General features: G+C 35.3%; 1 protein-coding gene across 5 annotated transcripts in view; it reads right to left on the bottom strand.

Annotated features, from left to right (window-relative positions):
• LOC138696453 (cilia- and flagella-associated protein 91-like) overlaps positions 1 to 27,793 on the bottom strand; it is a 95,724-nt gene that overhangs the window by 38,184 nt on the left and 29,747 nt on the right. For 4 of the 5 annotated variants that reach the window (XM_069821443.1, XM_069821444.1, XM_069821447.1 and 1 more), the window contains 7 exons: positions 22,363 to 22,589; positions 18,464 to 18,630; positions 13,367 to 13,535; positions 9,994 to 10,176; positions 5,352 to 5,498; positions 5,028 to 5,206; positions 4,003 to 4,149 (listed from right to left, as the gene is read on the bottom strand). In XM_069821443.1, coding sequence (XP_069677544.1) covers positions 4,003 to 4,149; positions 5,028 to 5,206; positions 5,352 to 5,498; positions 9,994 to 10,176; positions 13,367 to 13,535; positions 18,464 to 18,630; positions 22,363 to 22,589 — 1,219 coding nt within the window. The remainder of the gene's footprint in view (positions 1 to 4,002; positions 4,150 to 5,027; positions 5,207 to 5,351; positions 5,499 to 9,993; positions 10,177 to 13,366; positions 13,536 to 18,463; positions 18,631 to 22,362; positions 22,590 to 27,793) is intronic. The other variant, XM_069821445.1, reaches the window with a different exon arrangement.

Below are 27,793 nucleotides of genomic sequence, written 5' to 3'. Positions count from 1 at the left end.
GTTCACTTAAATCGGCTACAACTTGCCATTTAACCACTCCAATATGAAATGAGTACCATTAAGGTAAAATTATCTGGAGGTAATCTCCTGGCGGGGACTACTTTAATAGTACAGAATCAACTAAACATCTTACAATGGAATGCTGGTAGTATAACATCAGCCAAGAAGACTGAACTAGCCAATATACTCTCAGATAATAATATAGATATCTTCCTTATTCAAGAAGCAAACCTTAATGCTGACCAATTAAAATATTTTAATTTTAAAGGTTTTAATATGAAACTGTTACCCAAAGGTAGACAGATCAGTAGCGGAATTCTTGCAGGTACATCAAAGAAATTAATTACAAATTTTCAAATCATAAAAAAATGGATAATCAGGACAAATTAGAACTAATAAGAATTGAAGTATGAAAAAATCAACAACATTTCAAAATCTACAGTGCCTATAACCCACCTAATAATCCCCTTGATCTAACTTTGTTTGATATACAACCTAAAACTATCATAATTGGTGACTTTAATGCCCACTCCCAACTTTGGGGCTACGATAATGTAAACCAACCTGGAAAAATGATCACGGACCTCCTAAATACTACAACCGCAGAACTTGTCTACAGAAAACAAGATCCCCCTACTTTCATTCATTATTCTGGTTCTGGTACAAATCCAGACTTATTACTAGTAACATCAGATATCCATCACGAAACCAAGAAAAAAATAATTGAAGACCCTGGATCTGGCCATAGAGTCATCATCACTTCTATCCATCTCCACCAAAACCGAAGAAAAAAACCCTACAATAACGAAACAACATGGAATTTTAAGAAAGCGAATTGGAAACTATTTACAACAGAACTCGACAAATACCTCAAGCTCAACACACCACTAATGGAAAATACAAACTCAGATAGATTGAACAAATATTTCTGTGAATCTCTTCTTAAAATTGCAAAAAAGCACATTCCACGAGGCAAATCAAAAAAATACACCCCATTCTGGACAGAAAACCTGAATTTATTGAAACAAGATAGAGATAAAGCAAGAACCAAAGCAGAACATAGCAAAACACCAGAAGATACTCAAGATTGGAGGAAGAAGACTGCCATTCTTAAAAAAGCAATCATAACAGCAAAAAAGAACAGTTTTAATAAATTTATTGAAAATATTAATTACAGAACCGATAGCGCTAAAACATATAAATTTCTGAAGAATATTTCCAATACACAGGAAAATACTAGCCAACCTATTATTCATAATAACAAAACACTAACAGATAGTAGAGATATAGCAAACGCATTTAATAAACACTACTCAAACTCTCACAGATTACATTCCAATATCAAAAAAACTGACAAATTTATCAAAAGAGAATTACATAAAAATAATAAAAACAATATTACTAGTACAAAACCTGAAATATTTCATCAAAATTTTACTTCCAAAGAATTAAATATAGCTATACAAAATTTAAAAACCAAGAAATCTCCTGGCCCCGACAACATTCATTCCGAATTTTTTAAACATCTGGGGGAAAAAGCCAAGTCTGTACTTTTATCCATTTTCAATTTATCATGGAACACCTCAATTCCTGCAGCTTGGAAAAAAGCAATCATTATACCAATTCACAAAAAAGGGAAACCTGCTCATGATGTTAATAGTTATCGACCAATAGCACTGTTAAGCATGATAGCAAAAACCATGGAGTCCACGATCTCCAACAGATTAACTTGGTACTTAGAATCCCAAAATCTTTTATCACCAAGACAAGCCAGTTTTCGACAACTACACTCTACCAATGAACAAGTCATACGCCTCGGCCAAGAAATAAAAGATAGTTTTAACAAGAAAGAAGATACCTTGGCAATATTTATTGACTTTCAGTTAGCATATGACTCTGTTTGGAGAAATAAATTATTACTAAAACTCCAGAAATTAGGTATCTCCAGCAATATGTTCAAATGGATATCAGAATTCCTTAGTCAAAGATTCATTGCCACTAAATTCAATAACTCACTTTCTAGTTACAGACAAACATATCGAGGTCTACCTCAGGGCGCTGTCCTTAGCACAACTTTATTCAATATTTATATAAATGACTTACCCTCCCTATTAGAGGAATCAAACATGAAAACAGCACTATTTGCAAATGATATAGTTTTGTGGACTTTCGGATCTTACAGACATAGAGACAAAATTCAAAATTCTGCTCTTAAAGCTCTAAATCAACTACATGAATGGAATACATCAAATTTGATGACACTCAATTTAAGCAAAAGTAACTACCAAATATTTTCACTCGGTAAAAAAGAAAGAGAATTCAATATCCAATACAATGGCCAACACCTTCGTAGGACTTATGAATCCAAATATCTTGGAGTTACTTTCGATAGTAAGTTAACATGGAGCAACCATTTGAAATACATTTCTGAAAAAGCTCGTAAAAGATTCTCTCTTCTAAAAAGATTAGCAGGAAAGAAATGGGGATGCTCTAGGAATACTTTGAACACTACATACAAAATGTTTATACAGCCAGTGCTGACATACTGTGGAGAAATTTTAATTACTTCACCTTTCATAAACGACATAGAATATGTTCAAAACCAAGCTCTCAGACTCATTACTGGTGGAATCAAAACAACGCCAATAGATTCTATGAGATTCCTCACTAATATTAACAGCATCAAAATGACAATAGAAGAAAAAGCACTGATTCAATATGAAAAACTTATCAGATTACCAGGAAACAATTGGCATTCATACAGTCCTCTCTGTAGATTGAAAACTCAAAAAAGTTTCATATCCATTGTTCAAGAATTAAAACAGAAAATCAATATCCCGAATTTAAAAGAAAACCTACAAATAAACCAAAACCTTTAACTCTATTAAATATGGAATATAATCTAAATTTAACAGAAGAAATACTAAAATCAGAAGTAAACACTGAAATACTGAAACAATTGTCTTTAGAGACAATTAATATTAGGTACCCTCCACAAAACTGGCTTCATTTATACACCGACGGATCCTTGATCTCCAGAGAACAAGGTGCCGGTGCAGGTGTTAACGTGCTGTCTCTTCTCACTTTATAGATCTCTTGGGTATGGAACAACAAATTTTGATGGAGAAATCATTGCAATAAGTGAAAGTCTCAGGAATCTTCTATGCCACATCAATAAATTTAGGAATGCAGTTATATTGTCAGACTCCAAAGCAGCTATTCTATCAATCGTCTCTAAACAAACACTTTCATCTCAAACAGCAGAAATAACTAAAATGCTCTCTCAATTAACATCACTCAATAAAAGAATTGTATTCCAATGGATACCATCCCATTGTGGAATCCTGGGAAACGAGAATGCGGATGCTTTAGCAAAGAAGGGCAGCACTGCTACTTACAGACCTGTTACTAAATCTACATATTACTCTGTGAAAAGATTTATTAAATCTACATACTTAAACTTCAACAAACAAAATTTGATAACACAATCTCAAGGGAAAAAATGGAACTCTCTGCATCAAAATCCACAGTTAATTCCCGATTTACCACGAAAATCGTCTGTAGCTGCATTTAGATTGGCAACAGGCCATGATTGTTTGGCCAAACACCTGCATAGAATTGGAATATATCAGTCCCCTAACTGCCCATTGTGCAACTCAAACCAAGAAATGGATTCGGAACACCTCAAAATCTGTGCTTCAGTGGCTGGCCATGATAATATCTTTGAAAAATATTGGAGTGCAAGAGGTCAAATGACTTTATTGTCAAACGCCTGGCAGTAGAAAACAACAACAACATATTGCTGTAAATCTTGCACTTCACCTCTTAGGTACTTATATATTATGGCAGCGAGCGAGCATGATTTTATCAGTGATACTGATAAATCACCAATGCTTCCCATTTTAAAATCATAATGACAGTTATAGCTAAGACGTCTGTGAGTTTTAACCTTGTAAGCATGATAGAAATCTGTCTTATTTGCAAACAAGACTAGGTACATACCTCTCTTTGACTTAGTACTTGGTTTCTCTGCAGAACTTGTATATACTCGCGATTTTGTGTTATATGCTGTAAATCTTGTTGTTGTAGTGCTGTTGTACTTTTCATCTCTTCAATCAGTTGCTGACACTTCTGTCGTCCTTTACATATCTATACCAAAAGAAACTTATGTTTACGTGTGACTCTGTCTTACATGATGGTAATCTTGACAAAATGAACATGGTTTCATCCCTAGAAGATAATGTGATATTTATGAGAAAAGTATTACTGAGCTTTTACTAGACTCATGGACTGCAAACTTGGACCACTCCAGAACTGAGCTCAGTCCTCGTTCAATCCATCAAATAAATCGGCTATAAAAATTTTCAATATAAAGAGTAGTTTTTGAAGATTTCATTCATATCGCAGATTACAATGAAACATGACTAACACCATTTTATAAACTGCCGACATATGTCTCAGAATAATATACAATGGAGTGAATATATAATATTGACTTCATTGTAATAATAGCCAGTTATTAAATGCAAAACAAGTTCGAGGTGAAACAAATAAAACTGGCATTTCTCAACCCCTCCTAGTTTTAAATTCAAGCTTTTTTCATTACAATTTCAGTATTAAATCAGCATTGGCCTCAATTCATAACTGCTCCACTATTGCCACATCATATTAATGAATTTTACAGAAGTTACACTGAAAGGGACTTTAATTTCTTTAATGATGATTTTCAACTGATAACATTATTCAGTATGAGAAAATTATATGAAAAAGAAACATGGTGCAATGATGGGAACCATAAACACTCTTAAGAAACTATTCATTGCCAAAGTTCATATCTTGAGAACTGCTTTCTATTTTCTGAGGATTTGAAAGAGATTAAATCATTCTATGCAAGGTTATTCTTATCTTTCGGCTGCAAGTGGGGTGCGCAATGGACCAAACTAATAGGCTAAGTGCTTTAAGACATTTTCAGTCGCACTGAAGAAGAATAAAAATCTGTTGGGAGTAAAAAATTGCTGTAAACATACAAGCATCTGGATTGCACGGCCTTTGATGATCTTCTGCAGAAATATCACTGCCTGGTATTGCTCCTCTTCTGAGTCTAGCACACCTTCTGTTCCAGGAGTTTCAGGTATAGGAATTGGTTTCGGTATCCGTAAGATCAATCCCATATTATTAGTGTCTACAAAACTCTTCATATGCATATCTACAACAAATGTTTAAAAAAAGCTTACAATTATAATTTTATTATTGGCGCCAGCAGTCATTTAATTTCTGTTAGAAATATGATAAAGTCTTTAAAATATAAGGCAGCAGAAAAAATAAGTGCTTTAAAATCAACTAAGAATTACCTTTCAAATCCTGATGTAACTGTTCAAGTACTTTCTCTGTCCAACGAGTTTCATGAATGCATAATTCATAAGATTTTTTCTTTGATACTTTAATAGGTTGATGAGATGTTGATAGCAACTTTGGAACTGTTTCAAGTATTTCCAAACCTACGAAAATAAATCACTGTTATCATGAACACTAAGTATGACATATAGAAAGAAAGAAAATGTCCTGGTAATGCTATTACAAGTACATCAGAGTGACCACAGCTTTGCACATATTATAAGTGATTTAAGAGAGGTATCAGAGCTCAGTGGAGAGACTAATCAACAAGCCATTTTACTACTGTGAAGCATTGTGAAGCATTGAGGAATTGTTGTAAGACGGACGTATAGTTAGGGTTACCAAACATCCAGATTTCACCAGACATGTTCTGCTTTTTTAGTACCAGTATTTTGTGGGTGTCTGGTCGGCTTTTTACGATAAAGCCAAAATTTCCGGCTTCCTGCCTTTCAACAAAATAATGTACCAAATATTGAAATATAGTATGTATAATAAGATAAAATCTGAGATCAAAAGTATGTTTCTGTTGTTATATATATACATTTTATTAATTCTGTATTTAAAAGAATTTGTTTTGAAGCAAGATGAAGCATTTTTTTTAAAACAATAGATTTTCAGTGGAGTACATTTTTTTAACAGATTGTGAATGTTAAGTGTTCTCAAACTTTGCTGTATAGGTATATAATTGCATAAAATTCCAATGTTGAAAGGATATTTTCACTAATCAACACTCAATGGTCACATAAAGGAACAGATTATCAGTAGAAGGAGTAAAGGGTACCGGTATTGTAACAGTACAATATAATTTGAAGCATTTTACATGTAAAGAATTTCACACCTATTTACTGAACTCCCCAAAGCTACTGAAGGACATTTCCTCTTCACAGAAATATGAACAATGAAACTGTAAGATTAATAACAATGGATAGCTTTGGTACAGTGTTTGTCTATTATTTTTATTCTCAGTGAATGAAAAGGAATTTAATGTGTTGTCGGGCTTTTTTTTTTCAAAATATCCTGCTTTTTTTCCTTCAAATGTCCTGCTTTTGAACATTTTGATCTGGTCACCCTACATATAGCAGAATATGCAGTTTGTGGGAAATTTAATTTTAAAGTTTTTTTTAAGAGGTGTAATGATACGCAAAATAAACTAAAGTAACATAGTTCATCTTCAACAGGACTCTAAAATTGTTCTTTTCTTCATTTACTATTTCTTTTTTGCAACAAATGTCTATAACTACCGTACTTAATTATATGAGAATATTTGTATATTTGTTGCTGTGTTATATGCCCTTCTTTTACCTAACGGTTTCAAAAACCATATTATTGAGAAATGCGGAGCAATCAGTAAGAAAATGTGGAAAAGTAAATAACATAGTTTTCATACAGGAAATTCAGGCAAAGTAAATTACATTTTATAAGAGAAATTGACTAAATTTGAATTTCCCTTTCGTATAACAACTAATGCAAGAGAAGTATTCAAATATCCTACCTTAAGGAGAGAAAAATAATATATATTATATTGTTTCCAACTTAATTTCCACACACTAAGCGTTGACACTGAGTCTAATAAAGATAACAGATAGTCAAATAAAATAATTCATCCCTTTGGGTTTACATGTTAAACAAAACTGATTTCCAAACTGTTCCTCTTCTTCAAACAAAATCTTTGTTCAGTCTTTATCACTCATTAATTCTTCAGTTCATTCTACCGCTCTAATAAATTCTTATGGAGCTCATATTGTAGTGAAGACACCAGAGCAAAGTGATGGGAGAAAACAAATACATAAGAAAAAATGTACCTTTCTCTCTTGGTATGTACTACCTGTCCGATATATCGTCACTGGTGGCGAGTTCAGGAACGAATTACCTATGTCACACTGCATAAACAACAGCCCAAGCCTTCTCCAAGAAGAGCAGATATATGTGATGGGTAGTAGAGCTTGGATCACAAATTTCCAACCATCCTACCAATATTAATATTTGAGGAAAATAAATTAAACTTAGACGGAAGGTCAAGGAACTTCAAAATATTATTTTGGAGTGATATCCATTATAAGGACATATATGCCCATACACCCTTATTTTAGCTAACTCCTCAGTTACCTTAATTTTTTTTTTTATAATAATCGAAATTCTCTTCGAGAGGATAAGCAGTACCGTAAAGTGGGGTGACTTTGAACGCTGAGGTGACTTTGAACAGTAATTTAGCGCCTTTCTAAATTAAATCCTGCACCCAATTGCGAAAAAACTGTTTAAGTTGTCAATAAATTAGTTCAGTTTTTTCGCAATTGGGTACAGCATTTAATTTAGAAAGGTGCTAAATTACTGTTTAAAGTCACCTCGGCGTTCAGAGTCACCCCACTTTACGGTAACAATTATCAACAATTAAGTAATTTCTCTAGTACGAAAGAAAGTTACTGTCCTGTAGTAATACGGGATTTTTCTGAATAAAATAATTAATTTTCTCACTCAACTGAACCTGTAAATCTATGGTATATATAAAGGACTATAAAATCTTAGTGAAGTAAGTGTTAAAGAATAAAATGAACAAAACACAGTATCATATGTTACTGCAGTATACAGGATCAATCAAAAGGTGTGCCCAAACTTATGGAGCATATACAATATTTACCGAATAGGAACCCATGGTCTGGGAAGTATTCCTGATTCAGAATAATGCTATCAATGTTAGGAAGTACATGATGAACAACATATCAATTATAAAGATAAAGAAGCTTCATATTATGGGCATAAACATAACCGTTTAAATGAGCACCAATAGGCAGTTACATCACTCACTATTTAGAAAAGAAAAGAAAAGGAAAGACAACCAAAGACCTCGAATACTCTAATATCTTTGATGTCGAAAAAAACAAGAGTTGATCAAGAGAGATCAAACAGAAAAGATTGAAAATGAGGAATCTGATATAAGTGGAAGCAATATCAGATTCAGCTCGGGTCCTTGTGGTCGCCAATCCACAAACTTACAAATGTAAGCCTCTGAGGAAAATATCCAGCTTTGGTATCAAATCTTTTGGATTCGAACTCTAAATTATACTGTGAAGCTAGAAGACGAATGGAGAACTTCCAAGTGCCTGGGCAGTAGATACTACCAGGGTGCGAATTAAGATTCCTGATGGGGGGGGGGGATAGCATCCTAAGATGCAGAATACCTCATTGGCATTGGACCTCAGACTCATTTCGCCATTATTAATTCATCATCATGCATAGCCTGGGTTAAGTTCACGGTGTGGTGTGCTGTACATTACAAGCATCCAACCATATCGAAATTTCTCCAAACTAAATGTATTTATGTATTGCATCATTTACATTACTCCTCTTATCTTAATACACACAAACTGATAACAACAGAGCAACAGAGGTGACCTCAACCTGATTCGATACGGCTCAACGCTTGGTCACACTAAGTTGCTTGTCTTGCACCTTGATAATAATAATTATACTCATGAGCAGGCTTAAGATGTGTAATTCCTAAGTTATTGATTGTTGTCAGCTATCTGGTGATGATAATACATCAATATTATTTTCTTTGCTTACTTTATACTTTATAAAGTATACTCGTATTAAACCAATTATGTTTTGTGAAGGGGATAGAAGTTATCCCTGGCAGGGATGTTAATATGAATTTATGAGAGGGGGATAACCCCCATCCCCTCCGTTAATTCGCCCCTGGATACTACTACTATTACTACATATCAATGAAGTAATAATACTGTATTGAACAAAGTGGCATACAGATTACACATCAACATAACAATTAATGTTGAATAGAATAGTACATTATAGCACAAGGTTTTCAAAATGGCGACCAACATTTTCAATACAGGCATTGCATCTTCTAAGAAAATTCTAGCGCATTCTTCTAAATATGTCTGGCATCTACCGAATCACAGCAGATGCTGCAAGTATTCTGGCCACTGGCCCGTACATTGGATTGGTCCGATTTCATAGACAGCCAACTCCCCTGATTTGACACTTCTAGATTACATTTTTTGGGGGCCTATCAAGTGCCCTCCTTATGAGACACTGGTAGACGACACGGAAACAGTTAAAAGGTTAATCGACTCAAAATATTAAGATATAACATCTTACCATTTCCACAAAATTTCAAGTAATAAAAGATGAAAGTGTCTCAATGTAAGGTACAATAAAATATAATTTCTATCAGTGATGTCCAGTCCTTTCCTCTAAACCCACTCTGTGTAAGAAATACTGGAGAGCAAGAGAGTTGTTTGTTGTTTAGTCAACTGTCCGACGACAGCTTTGAACCTCAGAAGTGATAACAATAAGGTATCACTCCTGAGGCAACTAAGCCAAGAGATAATGGGGTAGAGGGCCAGTTCCTTTCCCCTCCATTGCATACATCACTGACTAGTAATATATTTAACTAATCAGACTTCAGATATATACAAACTATTATTCTTCCTCTGACACATATCGCGAAGTGAGGTGTACTACCTGATAATGGATGTACATATCAGCCAGAACCTCAATCGGAGTTAAGCAAGAGAGTTAATGACTTTATTGACAAGAACTCAGCATTAGTTAGCAGCAGCAACAACATCAATACTGTACCTTTGATGTGTGTCAAGAATCTACTGCGCACATTGATCACTTCATGACGACGTTTAGGATGTTCTCCAAACCGAATCTGTGGCCCAAACAACTCAGATTTATGGTCAATACTCTGGTCCACAATGTTTACTTCACGATATTTTTTAGAGATTCCCTTGTGTCTGAGAGCCAGTTTACGTAATTCTGCAAATAGGCATTCCATACAGTTTCATTAACAAAGAATTTCATTATATGTATAATAAAATTATATGCATATTTTAAAATGAAATTATAATGTAAACTAATAATATACACTCCAACCTTTAGAAACTGTTGTAATAAAAATGGAATTACTGTTCACATCATGTGATCATTTATGATTGTCACTTATTCATTGATCATTTGTGACTGAGTCACTTATTCATTGATCATTTGTGACTGAGTCACTTACTCATTCAACATTTGTGACTGAGTCACTTATTCATATCAGAGGAGATCGGTACAATTGGATTAAAAAAGAATGGGCCGACTCTTGGCAGTTTAAATGTAAAGTTTTTAAGTCAGGTTCACACGAGTAAACTCATTGTGTTCGAAGGCAATGCTGTGATGTTTGTTCTGGTTGAGACTTTGATGGTGATCCGTCTACAATGCAGCCAGTACAACGAGGTGATGTAATGTAGGGGTAAGGTTTCTGATTTTGGAACCAGAGGTTGTAAGTTCGCTTCCGGTAGGGTTGATTTTTTTTACTGTATTATTTTATATTTTTAATGACAAGTGTTAGTGGAATTTGTTAATAAACTTGGTTATGCAAGTCTTGCAAACATATTACAGACCATCATTAGTGGGCTATTATAGGCACGATCTGGCCTGTATACAAAATTAATAATTTATTTGCTTTCTTGAAAATCAGAAGCACATCAAATATAAATAAACAAAATTTATAGTCAGTTTCATGTGTTCACCATATCACTTTAATAATAATAATAATAATAATAATAATAATAATAATAATAATAATAATAATAATAATAATAATAATAATAATAATGATGATGATGATGATAATAATAATAATAATAATAATAATAATGATAATGATGATGATAATAATAATAATAATAATAATAATTTCCTAGACCCTTATACTTCGCAAAAATTAATAATTGTATGCTACATGGGAAAATTACAATTCAATATCTAAATAAACAGAAGACTACAATAATAAATGGAGAGAACATATAGAATGAATAGAATACCTGGAATACTATACACAGTAAACTGCTTTATTACAAACCAGTTGAAAGGAGAAACATAGGACGCCCAAGAAAATGCTGATCAGACAAATATTAAACCACTTTGAAACTGGAACAATCTTGACTTAATCTGTGTCGTAAACTATGATGATGATGATGATGATGATGATGATGATGATATTATTTCTACTTGTTTGTTGACAAATGTTCCAGACCAAGCCACATAATCGCTGCCCTGAGTTAAGACTGTCTCATTGTAATAGAATTCTCTTCCCTTATCTTAACACATTTGTAAGACGTGAGTGATCCTACATTATGAGAGATGTGAAACTTTCGATGTTTTTGGACGAAAATGCAATCTATTTCTGGAGTTACTATTCAAAACACATATCGAAGTAAAATAATTTTAATATGTAGCGAAATAAAGAGACGAACTATCCTTCTCTAGGTCACACGCAAAATTTTACGGTTTAATTCGATATGTATGCCCTAATTAATGTTTACAGTATCATTACTTGTTCTAAAAGGGGCTTCAAGAACATAAACGGCTGCACGTATTGGACATATTATGACTGACGAAGAATATGAAATATCAATATAATATGTTATATATTATCATAACATATAGCTCTACTTTTTATTATTTCTAATATTGTTTTATTATTTATGAAAATTGGCTTTTAAACGTTGTCAACGCACCCTGTGAAGAATATGGGTAAACAAAACACACAGAAATCTAAACCTCAATATGAACTGAAGAATGGTGATAGTACCTATCACTTCAATATTGCCATTATTAAAAAAATAGGACAAATTAATGTTTACAATGGTACCACATTTTAATGTTGTGGTTAAACATATTTTTAAAAGCTATAAATCAGATATAAATGCAAATGGTTTCATTAACAGACAGTAGTATTGCCCCAAGAACGGGTTGTGCTATTTACTAAACATTCAATCAACTTCCAGGCGATGTTGCCACTTGGTACTTATATAAATGGTGTATATAAAAACTTATTATGGTAATTTTGTAATGTAACAAATTAAGACTAATGGAGATTCGAATCTCTTACAACCAATGCTATCTAGTTTAGATCCATGCTTTAGCCACTTACGCTACAATGTCTCATACTTTAATCTGGTGTATTACATAGCTTTCTCATTCATCTTCGTTTCGATCAATTTTGTACCCCATTTCCTTAGATTTAGTATTTATCAATTTTATTACTATTTCACTCTTCAGAGGTCCTGCTGCAGCTAAAATCAACCCTTTGTTTTATTTTAGTACATATTTTAGAACAAATTTCAGCACAATTGCATGGTTTAATTGTGTCATCTTGTGAACTGAAGCCTCAAGGAAACGGGAATGCACACTGTTCTGTTTCTGGAACTTATACATTTGTTGCCAGCCCATTCTTTTTTAACCTTATTGTACATCATTCCCTTCTCCTTATAAAGCAAAGTGATGATAATAGAGCATAGTGAGACATTGTAACTTTTGTCAGGTATTACTAAATGTCATAGTGTCATAGTAACCCTTCCTCTTAGCCCAATGTTAAATTTCAAATTTGTTTAATGGAAACACTCTGCATTAATCAATCAAATTGCTTAACTTCTGAAACTATATCTGGTAAAGAAATATTTTAAAATGGAAAGTGGAGTATTCTTGTAACAAAATGACTATAATTAACAAATGACTTAAAATACTCCAAAGTTGCGTGCGTGCATGTGTGCATGCTCGTACATGTGTATAAAGAAAGAAAGAAAGAAAGAAAGAACACGTCCTGAATACAGCATTCCCACTTATGGAATTTGTATTGAAATTCAATATTCGTATGCTCCTCCAATCACTCCACTCTCCAACATACTTTTATCTATCCCCCAAGAAAGATCAGAAAGCAATGAAGAAAGAGGGATCGAAGAAATGCTTCCAAATGTGAAAATTTGCTATATTCAATGTACGGAGTTCTGAGGGGACATTTTGAATAGCATGTAAGTAGGGTACTAGCATTTTGTATTTATGGTAACACCTATGGGAATTCTTAAATTACAATGATATCTTCCATAGGCATGAATGATATTATCCTTCATAATTTTTATGATAACATTCATGACATCAGTTTAAAACAAAGTTACTGTACCTCTATCACGTTCAAATCTTATTTTCTCTATCTTCTTGTTTTTCTCCTCTTGTTTAGATATCCAATAGCGTTGTAAGTGGTTAGTAAGTTTTTGGCTCTGTTCATTCTGTGTTGTCTGAAGGAATTGCCGAGCCAATTTCAAACGTATATCCTGGATCATCTGTATTTCCTGCCAAAACATTTCTAAATGCAGATTATTTAAAGAAGCAGAAAGATGATTCTTGTCTCATAAAATTACATTTAGATTTCATGTTGCCAGTGTAGGAGTTACTGGTACCAAACTTTTCAGTCTGACATCTCTGAATTCTATATTCTCCTTGCTTTCTTGAACAAAACTGTAAACTTAAATTGAAATTAAATATATAAGTGACTGTTATAAATGCACAAGACCTACAGAATAATCAGCTTGTCAACTAGGTCTCATAGTTCGAAGGAAATCTACACTGCACTGGGAATGTTCAGCTCCATTTTCTTCATGGCATAGTAGCACAAACTTTATGTCACTTTAAAGTTAACATAAGTACAAATGCAATATAAATTTATTTAATCATGTCCAAATAACAGTTCTTAACAAAATATGTAATAAAATTACGAATTACTAAGTTTATCTTGATTAAATCTTTAGTTTTCTTCTCTTGTAACTGAAAGTAATATTATACCCATGAGTTTTTAGGCTTTCACGGTGACTGTGACTATAATTAGGTTTTTGGGTAATCCACCATGTTCTGGAACTTGACATTTCCAAATATCAAGTTCCAGAACACGGTGAATTATCCAAAAGCCTAATTACAATGAAAGTAGTGGTTTTCATGTTATCTCGTATTCTATTGAGTGGCATAAAAACACGAAAGACAGCAAATGGAAACAAGTAACACATCTGGGGCCTATTGCATGAAAGATACTGGTGACTAGTAACAATTTACCAATATATGAATGACAAATGACAAGTCTTAGTCATTTCTATTGCGTAACACAGAAATAGCAGAGGAGAATCTTTGGTGAATTTCTGTAAAAAGAATGTAATCACTGTTGGAAATATATTTTTCCAACAATATAAAACACGAAGATACAAGTGAACATGGCCAAGGGAAGAAAGGAAATATCAGATACATTATTGGTACAGGAAAAATTCCGAAATTGCTTTAAAAATGCAAAGACTCTACCAGGAGCGGATATTAACTCAGTTTGTCTCCTACTGATAGGCGAAGTATATATTCATCTGAAGAAGACAACCTAAAGACAGGTGACGAAGAAATTGGATCTGGAGAAACTGAAAAACGAAGCAGAAAGAAGAAAATTTAAAGCAAATTTTCAAAAGAAAGCTGCTACATTAGAATTCACACCTAAAATAGTAATGAGTAAAGGTAAAAAAGGTAAAGGTATCCCCGTAACATGCCATGAAGGCACTTGGGGGGCATGGAGGTAGAGCCCCATGCTTTCTATGACCTCGGCACTAGAATGAGGTGGTGTGGTCGGCACCACGCTCTGACCGCCTTTTACCCCCGGGAAAGACCCGGTACTCAATTTTATAGGAGGATGAGTGAACCTCGGGGCCATTCTGAAAGTTTGGCAACGAGAAAAAATCCTGTCACCACCTGGGCTCGAACCCCGGACCTTCCAGTCCATAGTCAGCTGCTCTACCAACTGAGCTACCCGGCCGCCAAAATAGTAATGAGTACTATAAAAAAATGTATATAGCAGAAGAAACAATAGGATACAGAGAAGGTATGATTATTAAGAAATCTTGAGTCACAGGGAAAATGTTGGAGAACATGGAGGAAAGGAGAAAATGGAAAAACATCAACACAGCAGAAGGTAGAAGAAACTACAGGAAACTAAACAGTGAACTAAGAATAAAAACTGATAAGATGGAGGAAGACTGGATGAAAGAGAAATGTAAAGAGATAGAGGATCTAGAGAGAAAAGGAAGATCTATAGCTATATGATTTAATGTACCGCGAAGTAAACTCTTTGGACTTCACAAAAAAGAATAGGAAATCAATGTGGTTGATAAAAGACGAAATTGGAAATTACATAACAAACAAACAAGGAATATAGACGAAATATAGAAGAGTTATATGAGACAAGGAATCGTCCAGAAAAGATGAAGCAGCCATATCAGAAGACGAAAAAGGATTGTCTATTCTAAGGTAAGAAATTGAGCTAATGATTAGGGAAATGAAGAATGGGAAATCAACTGGAGTTGGTGGAATCCCCATTGAATTAATGAAATGTCTGGGTGAAGAAAAGAAGGAAATTCTATCATTATGCAACGAAATATAAGAGAAAGGCAAATGGCCTGAAAATTTCATGGAGAAAGTGTTGCTGCCAATATCGAAGAAAAATAACACCAAGAAATGTAATGAGTACAGGACTGTTTAGTCAACTGGACCCCACAAGTGACACCAACAAGGCATCACTCATGAGATAACTAGGCCAGGAGATAATTGGGTAGAGTGGCCAATTCCTTTCCCCCTTGATTGCATACATCACTGACTAGTTACATATTACACAATCAGACTTCAGATGTATACAAACAATTCTTTTCCTCTGACACATATCGCCAAGTGAGATGTACTACCTGATAACAGATGTACATATCAGCCAGAACCTCAATTAGGATTATAACGCTATATCATCAGAAAATCTTATACACTTTATTTTTCTGATATCGCGTTCAGCAAAGATTCTCCTGTGAATATTGAATCAATGTTTAAAATTTAAGCTACGAGAGTTGAAAGAAGAACAATTTGGCTTCAGGAAGGAAAAAGGTACGAGAGATACAATGACTGCTGCAAACAATAGGCAAAAGATACCTAGAGAAAAATAAACAAGTGTATGTAGTATTTGTGGATCTAAAAAGGCTTTTTACAGAGTGGATTACAATAAACTTGTGGGGATCCTGAAGAATATTGGTGTGGAGTGGAAAGAGAGGAAGCTTTTCAGTAATCTTTATATAAAATGAGTTAAAGTCAGGATAGGAGAAGAAATGTCAGAGAGAAGTGGAATAGGGAGAGGAGTACAAGGACGCCCTTTATCACTTACCCTATTCAACATTTACTTGGAGGATTTAGTGAAGAACTGTTTTCAGAACATGGAGGGGTGATAGGAGGAAGAAAAATAAAGTGCATAAGATTTTCTGATGATACAGCGTTATTAGCAGAAGAGAAGATGATATTAAGGGATATGCTACTGGAGCTAAATGACAGCTGTAAGCAGTATGGGATGAAGATGCAAATAAGACGAAGACCATAGTTATCAGAAGAAAAGTAAAGAATATGAAGGTGCGAATTCTAAATGAGGCAGTAAAACAAATATCAAATACTTGAAGTGTACTATAATTAGTAAGATAAGCTGCTGCCAGGAAGTCAATAGAAGAATAGCAATGACAAAGGAATCTTTCAATATAAAAGGGGAATTTTCTGTAAGATAAGCTGCTGCCAGGAAGTCAATAGAAGAATAGCAATGACAAAGGAATCTTTCAATATAAAAGGGGAATTTTCTGTGGACGTCTAAAAAAAGAGTCAGAAACATGGACATTATGACAAAGCGACTAGAAGCATTTGAAATGTGGATATGAAGAAGAATGGAGTGTGTGAAATGGACAGAGGAAATAAGAAATAAAGCTGTGCTTCAAAGAGTGAGTGAAAAAAGAACAGGGGCGTATTTTGCGGGCTACAGGGGCTACCGGTGGTAGCCCAAGGAAATTACAAAAGAAAAAGTTTATAATATAACATAATGTAATAATTTTGTATTATTAGTTTTACCATAGTAATTAAAATTAAAGTAATTGTTAGATATATTTTGTGTAATAATAGGGTCAGCGGTAGCCCAAACCCTTTAACCAGTATACGCCACTGAAAAAGAATAATGCTGAAACTGATCAGGAAGAGGAAAGAAATTGGCTGGGTCACTGGCTAAGAAGAAACTGCCTAATGAAAGATGCACTGAAGGGAATGGTGAACAGGAGAAAAGTTTGGGTCAGAAGAAAATATCACATGATGAACAACATTAAATATACGGATCATATTCGGAGACTAAGAGGAAGGCGGAAATGAGGGAAGAGTGGAGAATGTTGGATTTGCAGTGAAAGACTTGACAGAAAACTATGAAAGAATGAGAAAAACAATTTTGCTAATTTGTCAAGACTAGCATATTTTACAAGTAATAGGCAGCCATACTGCCAAATTCTGTTTTAAAATATTGCGAAAAAAAATAGTAACGGTACTGTAATACCAAATCAGTTGTAAGTATTATGCGATTCTAAAGGCTGGTTCACAATAAACCAGAAACGGAAACGACAACGAAAATGAGAACGGAAATATTGTAAAATTAAATGTATTTAAATGTGAGCATTCACAATTAACAAGAAGCTTGCTGGATCCCAGGAACGGGAACGTGAAAATTAATTGTGAATGCTCACATTTAAATAGATTTTATTTTAACAATATTACCGTTCTCGTTCTCGTTCCCGTTGTCTTTACCGTTTCCAGTTTATTGTGGACCAGCCTTAACTATTTTACAGATGACAAATTTTATACAACAATTTGTTGGTAAATAAATTAAACTATTAGTACCGAGTTAGTAATTACTAGTGCTTATTACTTGTCATGAAAAATTCACCAATACAGATTTATGGAATGGAAATGACTGGTTTTTTTACTTATTTACTGATTTGTTGCTAGTAAAGATAGTAATTTTAGCTTCGTGCAACAGGCCTCATATAACACTGAAGAAAATCTGAAATGGATGGATTACAACAATGATTTAATTTCCTTTACAATCCCTCCAGGATAATAAAGACATAGAACAGCCACATAAGAGAATTTATTAGAATGGGATGAATGGCCTAGGCCATGATTTTGAGAGTAACTACACTAAAAGGGATGTTGATTTCAACCCTTAGAAATGCATTCCTCATTTATGAGATAGCCTACATGCCATAATTTTATAACAACTAATTTAGTGTAAAACTCATTATTTGAATAATAAATAGCTTATTTTATGTACCAGTAAATGTTTAATTTGGACTGTCATCTTTACGACAGGAATGAAGATGTGTAAGCAAACTGAGGAAACTGTATTTCTTATTATCACCTTCTCACGGAACAGCCATTCTTCTCTTTCCATTGCATCAATTATGCGTCTCATCTTCTCGATGGATTTTCGATCAGCTGCTGTAGGCATGACCTCTTCCCAAGCCCTCTTCATGCGAGCGCGTTCTATTATCTCCACTTCATGCATTCCTGCAGGTAAGCCATGACCTATAAAAGAACACAAATTATTTGTAATGATATGTTGTTGTTGTTTTCTAATGCCAGGCGTTTGACAATAAAGTCATTTGACCTTTTGCACTCCAATATTTTTCAAAGATATTATCATGACCAGCCACTGAAGCACAGATTTTGAGGTGTTCCGAATCCATTTCTTGGTTAAAAGGCAAGTTGTAGCCGATTTAAGTGAACACCATATTTTAACGTTTTGGTGGCTACTTCAGTCACACACAACCCCCAGAATGTCTGGAGGACCACACCTGCTGTTGGTCGACGGTTGTAATGATATCTCTCACCAGATAAACAAAAATTAATTACCAGTATGGTACTTGCAACTCGCGATATTTATAGAGATACACAATTCAATATACGCCTGCATGATTAATATTATCCTTGTTTTGGAGATAATACAAAATGAAGTTATTAAATAAAGTGGATGTTGTGAAAAACTGCACGTCCTTCAGCTACATTCCTTATCCATACACCGCTGCTTACGAATTTTCCATTGTTCAAAGCAGTACTGCAGATAATCAGATAATACCCTCTTCAGCAGATTGGCCGTTTTCGATTTCACCTCTACAGACTGAAAATAAGTTAATTTCAACGCACTTTTTACTTTGAAGAAAAAGTAAAAGCCATAGAGGCCTAAATCTTGTGAAATGAGGGAATGCACATAGACCTATTGACTAAAAATTTTTTCATGGTGATGGAAGTGTGAGCTGAGGCAGAATTAATGATTTCTTCTTCCACAATTCCAACCTTTACATTTACATCCTCACTCTGAGTTTGGTCAGTATCTCCAAGTAGTATTTTTGATTAACTGTTTGAGCCAGAGGTACCCAATCAAACATAGTTATAATTAAAGTGACCATCATACCGATTATTCGAGAATAATCCCGAATTTAGACCCCTTGTACCGGATTTTTTAAGGAATTTCGGGACGAAATTTGTCCCGGATTTTGCCAAGATGATATGACTTATGCTGAGTTAGATTTTTCTGCATTCATAGTAATGTTTTTAAAGCATGTGAATTGTAAAGTTGGCAGGAAATTCAGTTGTCACTACTAGTATTGGCAGTACATCTCATTTGCTTCGAACTTGAATTAAATACAAGTGGTAGCCAATGAGTGGAGCTGGCATTGACAGTATTTCAACGAGCTGTGATTGGGTTGAGAAAGATGTTATGATCCATGTGATTGGCTAAGTGACTAAAGTTTTCATTCTTCATGATATAGTAGCCTATCTGATGCTACAGGCTTGTATTTTCTTATGACTTTTAAGGCAACAAGCACTCACCAGCCACCGTTCTAAGAAAAATCTACTACTGGAATCAACAATAAACTTAAAAAAGCACAAAAACTAATAAAAACAGTGAAGTTCTACACAGTCTCAAGAAAGCTGGAGAAAACACAACTGGAAACTAGAAATTTGAAAGTTCAGCCTTCCTTAAAAAGGTCCATCTAGGTCGTGCTCTGAACAAAATAGAGAACTACATGCAATTATCACCCATCCCCCAAAGACAAAGGACTGCCAAACTTTGGTTTGATGCTGAATGCAACGAACAAAGAAAATAAACGATCAAACTTCTGCACAAAGCACGAACAGAAATCTCGAGGCAAATCTAAATCTCTATCCAGAGAAAGGAAAGGATATAAAAATCTGCTGAAGACTAAAGAAACTAATTTCACAGAAGCTCAAAAAATGCTAATATATTCCTTTTGTGCCTCTAAAAGTAACACAACAAGAATTTAGCAAGGAGATTGGAGATCCCAAGGGAATCTTGTCCACTGCTGTGTAGTAATGGTTAGCCTGCCTGATCTTGGGACGAGAGGGTCTGGGTTCAAATTCTGATTGGGAAAGTTACCTGGTTGAGGTTTTTTCCGGGGTTTTCCCTCAACTCATTAAGAGCAAATGCTGGATAACTTTAGATGCCGGCATTATCACCTTCATTTCACTCAGACAATAAATAACCTGAGCAGTTGGTAAAACGTTGTAAAATAACCAACTAAAAAAAATGGAATCTTGAGAAAAACGTTTCTCCATTTTCCTCAAAAGGGTAATATAACCATCACATCCCAAATCAGAGAGCTGGAGTCACATGGCACAGAGCTAATAAGCATAGCGAAAGACAAGAAAGCAACAGCCCAGATGGAATTTATAATGAAAATCTCGAGGATACAGCAGATCAATTGACTCCCTTCTGAAGCAATCAATTTATCACATATAGACTCATATTTACACATCATTTATGAGGCAACTAAGCCAGGATTCCTCTGACACATATCGTCAAGTGAGATGTACTGTCTGATAATAGATGTACATACCAGCCAGAATCTCAATCAGATGTACTTGGTGAGTTAAAGACCGAATTTGGTACTTCTTACTTTCCCACATTAACTTCCCTCTCTCTTACGTTCTATCCAACCTCCCCTAGTAGAACTCTTATTCCCTTCGAACCTGAAGGTATTAGAGCATTCGAGGCCTTTCTTTCTCTCTTTGTCTCTAACTCTAACATAAATGCTAGACTACCAAAGCATAAAAACGTCTCACAGATGGTAAAAGTACATGGTAAGTGAACAATGTAATGCCCTCCTGACTAGGTCTAGACTCACTAACCAACAGTAGTTGTGACTCTCCAAACATTTTGGGGGTTATAAATTGGTGAAATAACAGCCTTAACATAAAAACAAGGTGCCTTTTTAAAAAACTGTTACATTTTGCCTATAATGATTTAGGAAGATATAGAACCCTGCAAAAAAGAAGATTCTATACCTCAAAAATACTGGAGTGCAAGAGGACTAATGGCTTCGTTGCCAAACATCTATGCATTTGGACGACAATGGCGACATAATAATAATAATTTTTAACACGGTAGACATGTCACATTTTCACTCTCTGCACAACAAAAATTTTGTTTCTCCCACTTATCACGGAATTGAGAGATGCGCTTTTTTGAGCTTTTTAATAGAGACATAGCATCATGCGAACAATAGATTCACATCACTGATGTCCGCTGAGTTTATGAATGATTGTGTGCAGATAATGACTGATCTAGCCCCTGATGACGTCACCTTGTCATCATGATAGCCATTTTGCCGACCTCTGTACAATGAAAAAGTTAAATGCAGATTTTCTACACCACTCTTATTTTTCTATCAAAGAATGCTGTTACTCTGTAATCATCAGACTATCATGCCAATGACATTCTTCAACACTACTGTTAAATAAACAATAAAATAACACTGTATATGATGACATTTATATATTTTATTCTTAATCCACAGTTAATTCCCGATTTACCACGCAAATCGTCTGTAGCTGCATTTAGATTGGCAACAGGCCATGATTGTTTGGCCAAACACCTGCATAGAATTGGAATATATCAGTCCCCTATCTGCCCATTGTGCGACTCAGACCAAGAGATGGATTCGGAACACCTCAAAATCTGTGCTTCAGTGGCTGGCCATGATAATATCTTTGAAAAGTATTGGAGTGCAAGAGGTCAAATGACTTTATTGTCAAACGCCTGGCATTAGAAAACAACAACAACAACAACAACATATATTTTATTCTATGAATTAAAAATAGCATTAGTATGTTTAAAGTCTTACTGTGTACCCTATTACTATTATTTTACGATATATGAGAGGTCCACAAATAGTAACAAAATAACATATACACGTTAAATTTCTCGCATAAATTTCAATTACTACACGTCCTTACCCCATGAGAGGTTGGCTAGCGTCAACACTTCAGGTGTTGAGGCACAGTGAGTGAACATGGGAGGTGCCCAGGGGCTGGTCTGTGACTCAGACTCTCTGTAATCTGTCTGTGTGCTGCGATTCTGTACTCTAGTTGCAGCTTCCTCAACATGTTCGTGACTCTCTTCTTTAACCACAGGTTCATAAGTGATGGTTGTCACTACTGGCTGCATGTATGGAATTACTGGCCTGTAAGAAAGTAATTCACTAAGAGATAAAAATATATAATATATATTACTTTCATGTGTTAATGAACTAAGATTAAAAATACCTTAGTTCATTAACATGTGAAAGTAATATATGTTATATATATTTTTATCCCTTTGTGATAAAGTGTTAAAAGTTGTGTAATCAATATGTATTAAGTACTGTTGTCACGCCAGGAGAAGGCGGCTGAAGTACTTAGACGGGGCGGAGGGGAAACAGCCGCGCATGCGCACCGCGCTGTTCACTGCAATATTCCTGTTTCACAAACATCTACTGCACGTGTCTATGAATCTTTGCGACTTTGTGAAAATAATAGTGGGGTTTTTTCTGTAGTGTTTTATTAGTTTCATCGTCGACATAGCGGAAACAAGGATTGACAATCTATAGCGAAGAAAGGAATATTATTAGAAGTGCAAAATAATTCTGTGATGAAGAAAAAGAACAACAGTGCCTTTGCATTCCTCTTACGAAACCTACAGCAAAGGTAGAAAAGTACTCTAATCTATCCACAAGAACAATACAGCGTATAAGGAATGAAATGAAAGACTGCACAGAAGAATGTGCATTGTCGACACCAGAGGGAGAAAAAAAATGTAAACGTCCAGACTGCCGAAACGCAAATGTAGATGACTTCGACTGGAGATTGACAAAAAAGATATAATTGAGAATTTTTATTTGAAAAAGAAAGAGGGCCACCGGCGTAGCTCAGGAGGTAGCGCGTTTGCCTGCTGATCTGCAGTTGTGCTCGGAAGTGAGTTCGATTCCCGTTTGCGCTGACTACCTGGTTGGGTATTTTCCGAGGTTTTCTCAAGCGGAAGGCGAATGTCAGGTAATCTATGGCGAATCCTTGGTTTCATTTCGCCAAATGCCATCTCGCCATCATCAATTCAATCGACACTGAAGAAGCTAGTAGTTATTACAGTGTCGTTAAATAACAAGTAAAAAAATAGTACCAAGCTGCAACAAACGTCTACCTATTTACAAGAGAAAACTGATTAGAAATGAAAGACAACATTAAGACGAATACTGAAGAAAAAGGATTTCAGGTGGAAGAAGTGTGCAGCAAAAAAAAAAATTGAGGAAAACACTGTAAATTAGAATACGTGAAGATATCTACAGCAAATAAGAAAGCTTAGGAAAGTGGAAAAACCGATTTTGTATCTGGACGAAATGCGGATAGATAGGCCTACCAATTTAACGATTCCCAAGTTCTGGCACGATAAAAATGTTACGGGAGTTTTGACTACCGTAAATGTGTCCAGAACACTCATTGTTGTCCATTAGGATGGGGGCGGTGGGGCTAATGGCTTTGTTGAGAGATTCGAATTAATATACACGGCTGGAACATAAACAGACGATTATCATGGACAGATCATACTCCAGAAATTTTGAAAAATGTGATAATGATAGTCATAGCGACAGCACCGAAGATGTGGAATCTTTTATGTCTGACTCTGTTCCCGTGTAGCCAAGTAAGTGGACGAAGTTTTCAGGTCAGAGTGTAGCGTGAAGGTCCCCCGTCCCGCCTATCTACTCCCTGCGCCAACTCGTAGCGCGAAGACAGTAACTTAATTCAATATAATTACTATGTTTATAATAATGTAACACTTTTGTAATAGGTAATGAAATTAGTTTCAACTTCAACACAGTAGACTTTAAATCATAACTTGCTTAAAAAATCATAATGCTGCCTTGTTGTTGTTTAGATCATTCATAAAATGTTCATTGTCGCTATTCATTTGTGCCAAATTATTCAGCAGACGAAAGCACATAATTTAGTATCAAAATGTATACTATCGTATGTTAAATTTCCAATTACATTAGACTCAAATTTCTATTAAAATTTAACTCTTTAGTTAACAATAAATTGTTATATTTAGAAGCTAATCCTCTAGCACATATTAAGGTTTTCATATCTGGCCAATTACATAAAGTGAAAAAAATGAAAGAAAATGCAGAAATTTAAAAAAAAATCGACGCATATCTTTAGATAGAACTACGTGTGGGTGAGATCACCAGTCGACAGGTGCAAGCTTTACTATGCTGCATATCTTTAGATAGAACTACGTGTGGGTGAGATCACCAGTCGACAGGTGCAAGCTTTACTATGCTGCATATCTTTAGATAGAACTACGTGTGGGTGAGATCACCAATCAACAGGTGCAAGCTTTACTATGCTGCATATCTTTAGATAGAACTACATGTGGGTGAGATCACCAGTCAACAGGTGCAAGCTTTACTATGCTGCATATCTTTAGATAGAACTACGTGTGGGTGAGATCACCAGTCGACAGGTGCAAGCTTTACTATGCTGCATATCTTTAGATAGAACTACGTGTGGGTGAGATCACCAGTCAACAGGTGCAAGCTTTACTATGCTGCATATCTTTAGATAGAACTACGTGTGGGTGAGATCACCAGTCGACAGGTGCAAGCTTTACTATGCTGCATATCTTTAGATAGAACTACGTGTGGATGAGATCACCAGTCGACAGGTGCAAGCTTTACTATGCTGCATATCTTTAGATAGAACTACGTGTGGGTGAGATCACCAGTCGACAGGTGCAAGCTTTACTATGCTGCATATCTTTAGATAGAACTATGTGTGGGTGAGATCACCAATCGACAGGTGCAAGCTTTACTATGCTGCATATCTTTAGATAGAACTACGTGTGGATGAGATCACCAGTCGACAGGTGCAAGCTTTACTATGCTGCATATCTTTAGATAGAACTACGTGTGGGTGAGATCACCAATCGACAGGTGCAAGCTTTACTATGCTGCATATCTTTAGATAGAACTACATGTGGGTGAGATCACCAGTCGACAGGTGCAAGCTTTACTATGCTGCATATCTTTAGATAGAACTACGTGTGGGTGAGATCACCAGTCGACAGGTGCAAGCTTTACTATGCTGCATATCTTTAGATAGAACTACGTGTGGGTGAGATCACCAGTCGACAGGTGCAAGCTTTACTATGCTGCATATCTTTAGATAGAACTACGTGTGGGTGAGATCACCAGTCGACAGGTGCAAGCTTTACTATGCTGCATATCTTTAGATAGAACTACGTGTGGGTGAGATCACCAGTCGACAGGTGCAAGCTTTACTATGCTGCATATCTTTAGATAGAACTACGTGTGGGTGAGATCACCAGTCGACAGGTGCAAGCTTTACTATGCTGCATATCTTTAGATAGAACTACGTGTGGGTGAGATCACCAGTCGACAGGTGCAAGCTTTACTATGCTGCGTATCTTTAGATAGAACTACGTGTGGGTGAGATCACCAGTCGACAAGTGCAAGCTTTAGTATGCTGCATATCTTTAGATAGAACTACGTGTGGGTGAGATCATCGGTCGACAGGTGCAAGCTTTACTATGCTGCATATCTTTAGATAGAACTACATGTGGGTGAGATCACCAGTCGACAGGTGCAAGCTTTACTATGCTGCATATCTTTAGATAGAACTACGTGTGGGTGAGATCACCGGTCGACAGGTGCAAGCTTTACTATGCTGCATATCTTTAGATAGAACTATGTGTGGGTGAGATCACCAGTCGACAGGTGCAAGCTTTACTATGCTGCATATCTTTAGACAGAACTACATGTGGGTGAGATCACCAGTCGGCAGGTGCAAGCTTTACTATGCTGCATATCTTTAGATAGAACTACATGTGGGTGAGATCACCAGTCGACAGGTGCAAGCTTTACTATGCTGCATATCTTTAGACAGAACTACGTGTGGGTGAGATCACCAGTCGACAGGTGCAAGCTTTACTATGCTGCATATCTTTAGATAGAACTATATGTGGGTGAGATCACCAGTCGACAGGTGCAAGCTTTACTATGCTGCATATCTTTAGATAGAACTATGTGTGGGTGAGATCACCAGTCGACAGGTGCAAGCTTTACTGTGCTGCATATCTTTTCTTAGAATTATGTGTCAGTAGTGAGAGCAATGTAATGAGATTGTGTATGCAATCATAATTTATGGGCAATAAATCATAGCACTCTACAGATTCAATGGAATCGTACACGACAAGAATAGGGGAATGATATGAGAAGTATGATATGTGGTTGCTGCATCACAAGCCATCCAAATTTCTTATGGCAATCAAGTTGATGCACGAGCTGCCAAATGTTGTAGATGGCATTGTTGAGATAAAATAAACAAGGGGAATACAATGAGATAAGGGTAATTCTAAAATCTGAAAATGGTTATACATTCCTCTCACCAACGAACTTCTTGTACCAACTTCGTCATTTATATGACTTTTGTAGCTTCAGCATATTTATCACTAGATCTAATTTTCTTTAACAATTTCTTGTTACTGTACAAAAAGCCAAACATACGTTTACATGTAAAATGTCTGAAATTAAATTTCACTAAAACAAGAGTCCTTTTACAGAATCGATGGTAAGTCTAATCCATGAAATTTAATAACTTACTGGTACTTACTTGATAACAAAGGGAAAACGAAAAAACAAGGAGGACAAGGAGAATATAAGGAGAACAAGAGGAAGAAAAATGGAGAATGCAAGGTGAACAAAGAGAATAAAGGAGAAATATAAGAAGAACAAGGCGAAAGGGTGTTGCATTTTTATGTAACAGTCAATTCTCAAGTTACTTCTGCCCATACCAAAATTGAATATTTTTAACACGAATTTACTTTCATTTTAGAACTCAGACTAATGCAGAGAAATATTATGACTGTAATTTGATCACACTGAAACATGTATCTTAACTTTTTCACTTTTGAAATCAACCACAACTGATGCTACATCACTTGTATGTAATAATAATGATTGATTTAAGTGGACATATGGTTATGTATCCATATTCCGAGTTCCAACCTGCTACCAGTACACAACAGCCAACATTCAATAGCCAGCTGCATATGATATGCATCATGCTATCAATATCAGATGATACTGGATGCACATGCCAAGAAGTAAGAAGTAAGCCCGCATAAACCAGATGTATCATGTCATAATCTACGACCGGTATGTTATTTTTTAATAACTGTTCTGCCAGATAAGAAAATAAGAATCAGTAATTTATGAATTAATATTGTTTTATAATAGCATGCATATTAAAATTTAAAGTTACGGTATTTAAATTCTGATCAGCTAAGTATTACTGCAGCATATAAATTCTGGTTCCAAAGGGTTACTCTAACAAT

The sequence above is a fragment of the Periplaneta americana genome, chromosome 3 (genome assembly GCF_040183065.1).
Source record: "Periplaneta americana isolate PAMFEO1 chromosome 3, P.americana_PAMFEO1_priV1, whole genome shotgun sequence".
NCBI classification, from domain to species: Eukaryota; Metazoa; Arthropoda; class Insecta; order Blattodea; family Blattidae; genus Periplaneta; species Periplaneta americana.
This window is presented reverse-complemented; position numbering and strand designations above follow the sequence as displayed.